The sequence below is a fragment of the Cokeromyces recurvatus genome (genome assembly GCF_025118155.1).
Source record: "Cokeromyces recurvatus strain NRRL 2243 chromosome Unknown BX663scaffold_7, whole genome shotgun sequence".
NCBI lineage: Eukaryota > Fungi > Mucoromycota > Mucoromycetes > Mucorales > Mucoraceae > Cokeromyces > Cokeromyces recurvatus.
Window position 1 is genome coordinate 161678 of NW_026251393.1, and position 12864 is coordinate 174541.

The 12864-nt window shown below is 28.6% G+C and overlaps 6 protein-coding genes across 6 annotated transcripts; 2 read left to right on the top strand and 4 right to left on the bottom strand.

Moving 5' to 3' along the window:
• Positions 1 to 663: 663 nt before the first annotated feature.
• On the top strand, positions 664 to 1205 carry BX663DRAFT_484680 (histone H2A.V; the record flags this gene model as incomplete). Its single annotated transcript, XM_051524570.1, has 3 exons — positions 664 to 666; positions 729 to 818; positions 900 to 1205. The coding sequence occupies 3 exons, from the start codon at positions 664 to 666 to the stop codon at positions 1203 to 1205; spliced, it is 399 nt and encodes a 132-aa protein (XP_051384536.1).
• Positions 1206 to 1285: 80 nt separating this feature from the next.
• Positions 1286 to 2507, bottom strand: BX663DRAFT_550223 (RNA polymerase II transcription factor SIII subunit A-domain-containing protein; the record flags this gene model as incomplete). The annotated part of the gene is made up of 9 exons (XM_051531201.1): positions 1286 to 1294; positions 1361 to 1429; positions 1508 to 1616; positions 1681 to 1735; positions 1790 to 1943; positions 2017 to 2114; positions 2204 to 2225; positions 2282 to 2379; positions 2444 to 2507. The coding sequence occupies 9 exons, from the start codon at positions 2505 to 2507 to the stop codon at positions 1286 to 1288; spliced, it is 678 nt and encodes a 225-aa protein (XP_051384537.1).
• A 611-nt stretch (positions 2508 to 3118) lies between these two features.
• BX663DRAFT_502784 (OPT family small oligopeptide transporter) lies at positions 3119 to 6166 on the top strand. Its single transcript, XM_051526659.1, has 9 exons — positions 3119 to 3388; positions 3503 to 4588; positions 4644 to 4872; positions 4940 to 5109; positions 5183 to 5257; positions 5320 to 5415; positions 5478 to 5814; positions 5883 to 6029; positions 6094 to 6166. The coding sequence occupies exons 1-8, from the start codon at positions 3131 to 3133 to the stop codon at positions 5921 to 5923; spliced, it is 2292 nt and encodes a 763-aa protein (XP_051384538.1). The 5' UTR covers positions 3119 to 3130; the 3' UTR covers positions 5924 to 6029; positions 6094 to 6166.
• Positions 5980 to 7377, bottom strand: BX663DRAFT_484683 (nucleotide-diphospho-sugar transferase; the record flags this gene model as incomplete). The annotated part of the gene is made up of 5 exons (XM_051524571.1): positions 5980 to 6029; positions 6094 to 6531; positions 6593 to 6732; positions 6914 to 7322; positions 7356 to 7377. 5 exons carry the CDS (start codon positions 7375 to 7377, stop codon positions 5980 to 5982), a joined length of 1059 nt encoding a protein of 352 aa, XP_051384539.1.
• A 1004-nt stretch (positions 7378 to 8381) lies between these two features.
• Positions 8382 to 9592, bottom strand: BX663DRAFT_320855 (uncharacterized protein). Its single transcript, XM_051522093.1, has 4 exons — positions 9399 to 9592; positions 9273 to 9341; positions 9092 to 9190; positions 8382 to 9019 (listed from the first exon to the last, which is right to left on the bottom strand). The coding sequence occupies exons 1-4, from the start codon at positions 9541 to 9543 to the stop codon at positions 8616 to 8618; spliced, it is 717 nt and encodes a 238-aa protein (XP_051384540.1). The 5' UTR covers positions 9544 to 9592; the 3' UTR covers positions 8382 to 8615.
• Positions 9593 to 9939: 347 nt separating this feature from the next.
• Positions 9940 to 11631, bottom strand: BX663DRAFT_469414 (uncharacterized protein; the record flags this gene model as incomplete). Its single annotated transcript, XM_051524114.1, has 3 exons — positions 9940 to 11033; positions 11128 to 11330; positions 11429 to 11631. The coding sequence occupies 3 exons, from the start codon at positions 11629 to 11631 to the stop codon at positions 9940 to 9942; spliced, it is 1500 nt and encodes a 499-aa protein (XP_051384541.1).
• Between the last annotated feature and the right edge of the window lie 1233 nt (positions 11632 to 12864).

Genomic DNA, 12864 nt, shown 5'->3' on the forward strand with positions numbered 1-12864 from the left:
ACATATATATCTTATCAATATGATAAACCCCGAATTGGAATAATTTCATTGTTAAAACTATAGTAAATGGAGATATTTTAGCCCTGTTATGGCATTATCTTAATTTAACTAAAAGAAGAAGAAAAAGCTAGTATAAATTAAAACGAAATATTCAATCAAGCTCGAAATATAGACATCAAATCAGATGTGTTCATTTGACTTGAGAATATAGTCTATCACACATTTACAGTCTCATTTTGTTTTATTTTTGTTTTGTTCTATTTAATTTATATAATATTGATACTTTACTACATATCTTGTGTTAAATAAGGCGTTGTCATTATTGAAGTAAATAATGCAAACACAAGTAAATTCTATCCCTAGATTAAAGATGAAAGAACTGGAGTAAATTTAATTTATTGAAATAAGATTTTTCATGACTCTTATTGGTTGCAATAAAAAGTAAAATCATTTCTCTTCTGCGGCGCGTCTTTTTAAGTTTATTTTATTTTATTTCATTTTTTTAAATCTACCATAAAGGAGAAGTCTATATAAACTTTGTTCATTTCCCTTTGTTTAATCTTCTCTCTGTCTCTATCTTTTCTTTTCTTTTTTCCTTTTTTTTTCCTTTTTTTTTTCATAATAAATACATATTATTAAATCATAGTTTAATTACATCACATAATGGTAAATTTACTTTAGATATAAAAAAAACTTTTTTTTTCCTCTTTTACTAATTTTATATATAGGCTGATAGTGCACCTGATAATAACATAAATAAACAAGACCATAAAGAAAAGGTTCCTACTTTATCTCAATCTGCTCGATCTGGGCTTCAGGTAATAGATACAACTAATTAAGCAAAACACAACTTTTTTTTTCCTTTTTTCCTTTTTTTTTATTCTAATCCGAAAACGTAGTTTCCTGTAGGTCGTATTCATCGTTATTTAAAGGCAAGAGGACATAATCATGCACGTGTTGGAGCAAAGGCTGCAGTCTATACAGCCGCCATTCTTGAATATCTTACAGCAGAAGTTCTTGAATTGGCTGGTAATGCTACAAAGGATCTTAAAGTAAAACGTATTACACCAAGACATTTACAATTAGCTATTCGTGGTGATGAAGAGCTTGACGCGCTTATTAAAGCCACTATTGCTGGTGGTGGTGTTCTTCCTCATATTCACAAATCACTCATTGGAAACGCAAAGACTGGAAAGAAGATGTAATGAATTTTCTTATGTATAAAAATATGAACTATATAAAGTGTGGCTTATAAATACTATATACAAGTTTATTCTATATATCTTCAAGATAGCTATAATTTGTATAAAGTTAGTAAAAAGACAAAAAAAACAGGTTTGACAGTATGTATGTATTATACCTCTTTAAATAGGTTATAATTAACCTGTGAAACACTTCTTTTAGTAATATTAGAAGGCTGATGTTCGGTCTATTTAACAATAGACATGATTAGTCACTGTGAATATACATATATTTTGTATTTGTATACATCTATCTATTTATATACCTTCGCCCTTTTTGATAATCTATTATTGCTTTCATAAGATTTTGTTGGTGCTCGTATAAATGTTGGCCTTGAAGTAGGTCGTTTAATTGAAGAATTATAAATAGTTACGCTTTAATGTAAAACAGTTAATATTCAATATGTATATATTTTTTAAATACACTACTTGTTCATACATTTTATCCGTTTCTTTCTTTGTTTGCTGAAACAATTTACTCATCGTAGATTGTCCTATGATTTCATTATATTAGTTGAATGCGACTATTAGCTTACAATATACTTTACTTGCTGATTCATAAGTCCGTTTTCCTTTAGTAGAAACAAGTCCATGCAACACTTTGATAGATCTCTTTTCTTTTTCATTTTGAATCTTGTTATATTGACTCTTAATCTTATTTTTAATCATTTCCTTTTTCTTTTCGTTTTCTTCGACTCGTTTCTAAGACATATATTTATATATATGCTGGTGAATAATCAAGTATTTTTTTTTGAAAGTATTTAGTTTATAATACCAAATAAAACTGTCTCCATTGTGTTGCATCAGCATGTAATCCTTGTTTGTATTCATCTCGGAAATCCTTAAATTGCAAACAATGTTTTAACCATAATTCTATTATTCAAAAAAAAAAAAAAAAAAAAAAAAAAAAAAAAAAAGAAAAGTTAATACCTTATTATTATCGAATATTTAATTTATCATACCATCTGATTCTAAGACGATATCCTTTATGGGTGATAAGTCAGTCATCGTTAACGATTACGTGGATATGCAAAACTTACTGGATTGGCTCGTTCAATTCTATAAAGTTGTTGTGGAGTTGCATGAACAAGTGAAGATTTTATTAATGAATAGGGCACACAGCCAACATCAGTCAGAGCTATAGAGTGTAGTCTTATTAGAAATATTCCCCTTTTAGGGCAGACACTTTTATTTGCTATTACCATCCAAGTATTTTGATAATAGATCTTGACATGTTGTCTTTAGTGATTTTACAGTTTTAGGCATAGGTACTCTCTTTTTTTTTTTTTTTTTTAAAAAAAAAGAAAGAACATAATTTAATCACTACGAAACAGACTACAAATGATGAAACACAAAATAAAATAAAAACTCATAGCAAATAAAAATTGTTTAGCTATAACCATATAAAATATGCAATCTCATTCTCTTCCTTTTTTTTTTTCTCTCGTGCTCAAAAGGGGGTAGGTGCTTTTCCGTTTTTTCTTTTTTTCCTTTTTTTTTTAATTTATATTATAAATTAGTTTCGATGTATTTGGTAGTTGAAAGACTTGCGCTCAGTTAGGGCTATCAAAAGCTGTAAATGAATTAACAATACAATAGAGTGTCAGATGACTCGTTTTAATATGCACTGTTCAAGTATATACACATAATATGTAATTTAGTAGGCTCATATTATATTGGAATTAAGCATCATGCTTATGTTGAATAGTCTCCTGTAGACGCATAATGTAGACCTTTTTTTTTTTTTCTTTTGTATGCAAATAAAAAGAAAGGAAAAACTCTGTGTATGGATACATGTCTCCTTTACAATTTCTCTCTCTTTTTTTTTAAAAAAAAATATTTTTATATTTTTTTTTAATTTCTCTCTTTCTTTCTTTCTTATCTATAACATGAGTGATAATAGAGTTAAAAGACAATTATCAATAGAGCATGTAGAAACTGAAGAAAAAACGAATGAAACCAATATAATAAAAGAAATTGAAGACGAAGTAGAACTCATAAAAGAAGATTTGCCTATTGATAAATTTGATAAGCAATCTGTTGAAGATGAAGAAGATATTGATATACAAGTAGTGAATGAATTAGCAACCATGAAAGATGATACATCTTTACCTTGTTTTACTTTACGAGTATTTGTGACAGGAATTGTATGCTCTTGAGTTCCCTCCCTCACCTTCCCCTCGTCCTCCTTTTTTTTTTTTTTTTTTTTTTTAAATCATTTATATCTTATCTATTCCTGTTGTTCTTTTGTTTTTTTGTAGGCTTTAGCTTGTCTTAGTTCATCTGTACATCAATTAATGGTATTTAAGCCGGTGGGGATACCACTGACAAATACATTTATGCTTATGATTGCCTATGTCTTTTGTACAGCTTGGGCAAAGTATTTACCTTTGAGTAGTAACTGGCTAAATCCAGGACCATTCAATATAAAGGAACATACATGTATATATGTAATTGTATCTGCTGCAAACACTTCAGCTTATGCAACCTATATTTTGTCAGCACAAAATCTTTATTATCATCATACGCCTGGCGCAGCAGGATCGATTTTATTATTGTTAGCAACACAGATGGTAGGCTATGGTATCGCTGGTCAATTAAGGTATTTTCTTGTTTACCCTTCAAACATGATCTGGCCTACTTCGTTACCTACTGTTTCGTTACTAAGAACCTTAAATACCACAAACTCATTCCGACAGACACGCATTTTCTTTATCGTCTTTGCTGCCACATTTGTATATGAATTTATTCCACAATATATCATGCCCTTCTTAGGAGGCATCTCAATCCTATGTATCATCAAGACCAATTCAGTCTGGATTCAACGTCTCTTTGGTGGCTTATCTGTGAATGAAGGTTTAGGAATCCTTCAATTAAGCTTTGATTGGAATTATCTTTCAAGTCCAAGTCCACTCGTCTTACCACTTTGGGTTCAATTAAATATTTATACAGGAATTCTATTACTTTGGATCTTGGCACCCACTCTTTATTATTTCAATATCTGGAATGCACAAAGCTTCCCATTTCTGTCTAATTCGATATTTCAATTATTACCAAATGGGACCTCAGTCGTCTACCCCCAACAGTATGTACTGGGCGATACGAATGATGCATTAAATCAAACAGCCTTATTAGAGATCGGGAAACCCCATTTTTCCACCATTGTCGCTGTTCAATATATCTTTGTTAATTTTGCGATAACGGCTTCTATTATGCATATTGCATTATTTTATGGGAAAGATATTTGGCAGGGCTTCAGATCAAGTCTTCAAAGTTTTTTTAAACATTCAAAAGATCAGCATTACAAAGAAGACCCACATATGCAAATGATGGCCTTTTATCCAGAGGTAATATTGCATATACGTAATACGTATATATATATGTTATATACTTTTATTATAGGTTCCAGCTAGTTGGTATTATTTAATTTATGTTGGAGGTATTGGATTAAATATAGTTGTGTCATACATGAATTCAAGTCAATTACCATGGTGGGGTGTTATTCTGGCCATCACCATGTCCACAGTATTATCACTTCCTTTAAATATGATTACAGCAATAACAGGATCTGGATTTGGATTAAATGTTTTCGCTGAAATGATATGTGGATTTATTCTTCCTGGATTACCAGGTACTTGTCAAAAAAAAAAAAAGGTTGATTGAATAAACGTATATAGTACTTATGATATTGATAATAGTGGCCAACATGTATTTCAAGACATTAGGATTTAATACATTAAGTCAAGCAGGAACAATGGCAAGTGATTTAAAGATTGGACATTATTTGAAAGTACCACCCAGACTTATTTTTATGAATCAAATGCTTGGTACATGTATTGGATGTATATTTAATTATATTGTTAATCATGTAAGGAAAAAAAAAAGAAAAGAAAAGAAAGAGGGGGAAACACATAATAACATGAAAGCTTATATCATGTTAGAGTATTGTTAATTCACAAAGAGATGTTTTACTCAATCCAACAGGGAATAATATCTGGAATGGTGCTACTCCACAGGTATAAAAATCAAATAGTTATTATGAGTATATGCATGTATATATATAAATATTATTATGTAGACAATTAATTCTGCTGCTATTACATGGGGCGCAATAGGGCCTATGAATATGTTTGGACCAGATTCAAACTATTATATCATTTTATGGGCTTTTCTTGTACGTATAGAGACAACAAGAATGTATTAAATCATATTACTGAATAGTGATATCATACATAGATTGGTTTCTTTTTACCTGTACCTTGTTGGATACTACATCGCTATTATCCTAAAATTAAATTTTTTAAATATGTTAATATTCCGATGATTTTAGTCGGTTTAACTATTGTTCCAGGTACAGCAACGAGCTGGATTACGATTTCATTTATAATTGTCCTTGTATCACAATATTATATCAAAAGACGTCATAGACAATGGTTTATAAAATATAACTATTTAATATCAACTGCATTAGATTCAGGTACATCTTTAATGGTCTTTATCATTGCCATGTCGTTGTATGGTGGTGTTAGTGGCAAGTCGTATCCTTTTCCTTCTTGGTGGGGGAATAGAACAGGTAATTACCACGATTTATGCAGAATTATATGTTACGCAATGTATAATCACTTTATTTATTTATTTTAGATTTAAAATACATTGATTACTGTTGTGCGGCTTGTACATAGTCTTTATATATATATTTATATATTATTTACAATAAGCCATTCTACTCATATTATATTTAAAATGCAGCATCATAGACAGAAAGACAAGATATTGGATCCTTATAATCTAATATAGATACTTGGATCATTAATAATAATAATAATAATAAAACACTATGTATACACATTACCTAAGCTTATATTTGGATCACAAGAGCATTTATCGCGATATTCTGGTTCACTAGGACAATGAGTATAAGCAGAGTGTCTATAACCAATATCATTAAAGAAATGAAATTTATCTTTATGAAGCATAAGTGAAGCCGCAATTGAATGAACAGGCGCATCACCCCATCTTTCATAAAAGAAACCTCCTGATTGATCAAGATAATGAAAGAATTTAAGATAATCATTTGAACGCCATAGTTCAAGAGAAGCAATTTCAAAGTTAGTCCAAAAATGACAACCATTATAAGACTCTTCATCCTTTGATGCAACAAACTTGATTAAAGAATCCTCCTTTGATGGCCAATGAGCTACTACATCTGGATGATCTCTTTTAAAGTTCATTACTGTCTGCCATAATGAAGGGACTGTTTGAGGGAATTCTGTGAATGTAATGGTGAAGCCTATTATAATTGATAAATTAACACAGTGTTGAATTATTTATTTGTTTTATAACAAACGTACCATATTTCTTGTTATTGTTTCTCATAAATTTGAACACATCATAATCAATATCACAGGTATAATCAACATAAGGTTCAATTCTCCAATAATAATCGTATTCATCTAATAAAGGATGTCTAAAAAAGAACCCACTCTGAAATCTATTATTTGATTATAAATCAATACTCCAAATGTATGTATATACAATCAATGTATATATTTATATGTATGTATGTATATACACTATATGTATATATTTATATGTATGTATGTATGTATATACACTATATGTATATATTTATATCTATATACACATGTATAACAAAGAAAGTAGATACATACCTACACATATGTCTATAAGATTCACTATCTGCATAAGGAACATTCATCTTTGCCATTTCAGCTCGACTCTCAGCAGCCAAGGTTTGGTTAATATAATCGGGATATCCCCACATCTGTTGATCTACCTTTCCGTACTTTGTTTCTGCTCTTGTCAACGCAGATGTTCTTTCTTTAAATTCCTCAGTAAAGTAATCATCATTTAAAAAAACGTAAGGATAATTGAATTTTGAATTAAACGTCTTCTCTAGTTGCACCATGGTTGACATGATACCATCTAATTCACTATTTCGAACTAAAACTACAAAACAGGCTTTTACTGGGCGGTTATCATTGTAGGTTACAAGCGTATTATCTGATGACTTTGGAGAAGAAATAAAGGTATTATATGACACAAGTATCAAAAAAATACCTAATAATGATAGAATAAAAGATCTTGTTTTACTACTATCCATATAGAATTTCATTTCAATTTTAATGGAAAAGAAAAAAAAAAGAGAGAGAGAGAGAGAGAGAAGGGTAAAGACTATTATTGTCTTTCTGAAAGATAATCTGATATTGAAAATTAGGGCTAATTTTGACACAAACTTGATTTTCTTTAGACTCCTTTATTAATTTTCAGTCTATTTTTTTAAAGCTTCCATATTTAGTAGATTTAAAAGACAGTTATTTGAGTGATATATGTGTTCATTAATTGTTGAATTATTCTTTTAATATGAACTATAGCATATATAATAAATCATATAAAATTAAAAGTATATTATATATCAGAAAATAATAACTACATGCAGTTATCATCAAATTGATTACTTGTTAATCAATCTTTATTTTACATTCGTTTTTTTGACTCATTATTATAAATATTCCCCGAAGAAAATAACTATTTACAACAGCAATAGCTCTTGATTTCAAAAAGAAAAAAAGAATAATTAATAAAGTTAATAAATTTATCTTTTTTTTTTTCCCCTCGAAAACCAAATTTTATTGGTGTAAAGACAAAATCCTTCAATAATATAATACTTGCTTCAGCAAGAATAGCAGAAAATGTTGAAAATGTAAAAAAAAAAAAAAAAAAAAAAAAAAAAAAAAAAAAAAAATCCCGTATTTTACATCATCAAGTATATGATTTCCGTATTTAACATGAATATTATACTTTGGACATTACTCAACTGTTTTTAGCCTTTTCATATTCTTGTATTGATAAAACATAAAAAAAAAATCAATAAATCAAAAAATCAGCTTTCAACGATCGCATTTTGTAAATGTATTTGTTTGTGTTTCATATAAATTTCTAAAAATGTAATTTAAAGTCACTTTTAGCTTTGTCTTGTATTTTGATTTGTATTCTTGATGTTTCTAACGTATTGGATGTTAAACTAATGGGGAAACCAAAAATTTAAAGTAGATAGATATTGTAAATAAGAGTATGCAAATGATTTCTTTTTTATTTCTAAAAAAAAAAAAAAAAATGTAAAAAGATTCTCCATGATTCGAAATTAGTTGGCATAGCAATAAGAATTTATAGTGGAATGAAACCAAATTAGCTCACAAGACTTTATTTAAATTACTTTGATTTCTGTTTATACATAAGGATGAACATTTTTATTTTTTTTTAAAAAAAAGAAGCAAAAATTCACTTTATTTATATGCTCATTTTAAATGAATAGGATAAAAGCATACATTAAAACCTTTATAAATGCCTTGTTCAAGAAACACGTCTGTTGAAGTAAAGCCAACTGTAATATGAGGCCAGAATGACTATAATAATCATAAAACAAAAGGGATTAATATATACATGTGTACTCTCTTTATTATTATTATTATCTTGTACGTTAGGATCAAAAAGGGCTGTATTCCCATCTTTTCTAGCATATAATTGGAATATCTTTTTACGTATCCCAATCAAGTCGGATGATTTTACAATGATTTGATAAACAATTCTATTCTTATTTTCGATCACAACATCTTCTTTTCCAATACATATAATTTCGACTTTACTTTTTTGAATAGTATCAGAGATAGCAATTTTATTTAAGTCATCAATTGTAACACCAGCTGTAGCAAGTACTGTAAACTCTGGCGGTGAAATAACTGTAATATGCGCTTCTCCTAATATAAAAATGTAATAAACATAAAATATGTATATATGTTTGTACGAGTAGAGTAAATGTACATCATTACCTCGACTCAATAAAGGCACTTTATGGGTAGTATTAAGAAAATCAAAAATAGGTTTGACATATTGAAAATCGAAATTCATTGCCAGCCATGAGGAGTTTCCTTTTTTTTTTTTTTTTAAAAAAAAAAAAAAAAATGTATTTGTTATTTATTATGCTAGGGGAAATAGTCAATAATTCTTTACCATCAGAGTGCTCAATAAAAGGTAAATCCTCGGTATTTAAAATTCTTTTATCGATGGTAATAAATCTACCTTTATATAGACAATAAATAAGAATAAATGTATATACAATTCGGCTATAATTACTACCTCGATATGGAACACCCAAAGGCGTTTTAAAAGCAATTTGATAATCATTATTATGTCTATTACCATCATTTATGTATGCAGCTTGAAGGCCGCTAATGATTATATTAATTATAGATAAAGATAATAATAATGTTATCTTGATCATTATACGAGTTATAAAAAGAAAATAAAAGAAAAGAAACAAGAAAAGTGAACATAATAATAATAATAATAATATGTAACCAAGAAAAAAGAACATTTTTTTAGCCAATCAACACAACTTATTGTACACACAAAGATTATAATGCATTTTTTTTTCTTTTTTCAAGTAAATCAAACATGTAATAGAGCTTTAAAGCTCAAAGTCAATAACAGACACAAAGTTAGTTTTAGTAATTATTATATTATTATTTTTAATTATTATGTTATTTATTATTATGGACATTATTATATAGTATATATTTTGTACATGTTATATATAGTATCGTATTTAGATATAATTATATAGAGGCTTTTTTTTCTTTTTTTTTTCTTTTTTTTTTTTGTTAATAAAGTTTTTATCTTAATCTTCATCCTCATCACTTGATAATGAATCATCATCTTCAGAAGATGAACTATCACTACTTTGGGGTTGTTGCTTATGATAAAGTGATGTGTTATAACCAGCTTTCATAGGTCTTTTTAATGAGCTTGGATTTAAATAATTTTCAGGTACAATAAATCCTGTTGATTCAGTCGAACGATTAGAAGAGATAAATTTGGTAGTTGAATTCTTTGGAGGTGCTCTCTGTTTCTTTACAAGTCGCTTCCTTCTCTTTTTCTCTTCAATCAATTTAGTCTCTGCTGTGTTCTGATTACAAGCTATAACGGATAAATACCAGAACATTTGATTTGAAATTAAAACTTGCTCATGTAATGGACGCCGTGGGTTAGCTAACTTGATATGAGATAATCTATAGATGGCTCTCTCGACATGTAAAGGTAATCGAGTCATGTTCATAGGATTATGTAATTGAATATCATTCGATGGTTTAGTCAGTAGGCCTGATGTCATTGTCTCAATATTTGATGTGTAATTCTGTTGTTGATTATTTTTAGACTTTCTCGAAAATAAAGACGATAATGTAAATACTTTCTTATGGTTTAAAGTTGTATTATGTGAGTCTTTTTGTTGTTGTTCTTCAGAATCTACTTTATTATTCTTTTTAGCTGACTTTTCATCTAACCAAAATGCCCATGACCAACTACTTTTACGATTATTAGCGGTTGAAAGAGAAGTAGAAACGGATCGAGATATAGCAATAGGATCTGGCTCGGAAGTTATGATGTCATATTCTTCCTGTCGTCTAGTTGCAACACATAAATCCCTTACATGATCATTCTCTGTTGCTGGTATATGCACCTCTTTTTGTCTTTCAACAGCATCAGTTACTATTACTCCCTCATCATCATGCTTACTAGTCCTATTCTGAGAATAATTAAAGTCTTTATCATGATCTGTTGGTGATTTATTAAGTGATGAGTTTCTTTTAAAATTTGTACGAGCACCTCTTCTTAATAATGGTCTGTCCGCTTTTGGAACAAGTGCTCGAGACTTATCCAAAGGTGATGAATTTCTATCAAAAATTAACAAATCAGGTATATTTCGAGCATATTCTGTTACAATAAATATATAAGAGAAAAAAAAATATTATTTCAAAAAGAAGAGATATATATAAACTTTATTTCGTTTTATTATCTATCTATTTACCTCCTGCAGTTGCTGTTTGCAAACTAGCACTTCTTTGTAATGACTTTTTAATGCTCTTATCCTCTTCTTCATTAGCTGTAAAATAAACAGAAAGAATGGATTGTCTTCTTTTTTCACTTCTCCTTCTTATAACTAAACCGTGTGCTTTAACATATTTTTCAAACTCTGCTGGTGCAATTTCTGGGTGTTGTGAAGCGGGCACCCTATCATGATAGAGTTAATTTTTTTTTTTTTTTTTTTTTTTTTTTAGAGGTAAAAAAAAAAAAAAATCCCTTCCTATTTTATAATTTTACCCATTTACCAGAATAAATGAGAAGGATTAGAGGTGGAAATATTTATAACTTCTTTACGACGTATTTCATCGTTTGATATTTCACTAAGACTTCTTGTTAAGGAAAGTTGCCGTGTTATGGCTCCATTGTCATGAGATGATGTTGGTGAAATGCCCCATTCATCTTGTTTTGTTGGTAATAATTCTTCTTCCACAAAGTCTTCTTGTGTCATTTAATTATAAAATAAAGAAAGGGAACTGTAATAATAGAAAAAAAAAAGGAGAAGAAGAAATATATTTCTCCAAAAAAAAAAAAAAAAAAAAAAAAAAAAGAAAAAAAAAGGGGGAGGAAATGATTAGAGACAATATTTGAGTTTGAAATAATAATAATAAAACCTTCATTGGTTTTAGTGTACATACTATTTTACCTACCAAAAAAAAAAAAAAAAAAAAAAAAAAAAAAAAGGGGGGGAAGACGACGCTAACGAACCAAATGCGTTCAGATACTTTTACTGCATAATAGTCGATGTGTTATAATAAAGAATAAACTGTTTATTGTTTTATAAAGAGTCTCCTAAAATAAAGGCATTATAATTTTTCTGCAGACCATCTTTTAAGTATTAAAATATGCTATAAAGTTAATTAGAAATGATAATAATTTTAATTAAAATTTAAATAATGTTGTGAAACTTTTTTTTTTTTTCGGATATAATAACAGTGTAGATAACTTGAGATTGCAGTAAATTCAACTGAATTTGTTACAAGGCAAACCAGATTCGTAGTTTAATATCATTATTGGACATTTTTATCTTTAAAATGTATACTCAGGCTTTAATGATACGGAAATTAAAAGACACTAATTGTGAAACTTGGATTCTAGACATTATGACTATTATATCTGTTCTTCTACTCAACTATTCCTAAATGGCTTTTACGAAGAATTCTGTCTTAAAACTTAATTCTTGTCCAATTAGTTTAACCTTTATCTTTAGATAAAAAAAAAAACTAAATAAATTAAAAGAAAATCTACCATTAAATATTGCCCAAGGAGGGCAACTTTTACGAAAAAGCTTCTAATTCTTTGTATTCAATTCTTGTTTATTTGATTCTGTAAAGAGTTTAAGCCTTTATTAAACTATGGATAGGATTCTTATAGATATGCTATTGTTTTTATATTTACTGATAAGTGTCAATATTCTCTTCATGAGGACTTTGTTACCACTTTAAAAGCCCCCCCTTTTTTTTTCTACCTTGACATAACTAACAATTTATGAGTCTTCTTAAATACTACCGCTTTATATCAATAAAGAATTTTCGAACTTTAAATCGATTTGTTACCATTATTGTCCGTAGTACTTCTCACTCTTCCCCGACCAAAGCAATACTATAATTTACTCCATAATCTACTGATCAAAGTATTCTTCCATCCTTATTATTTATTATGGTTGCTGATATTACCTGACAAT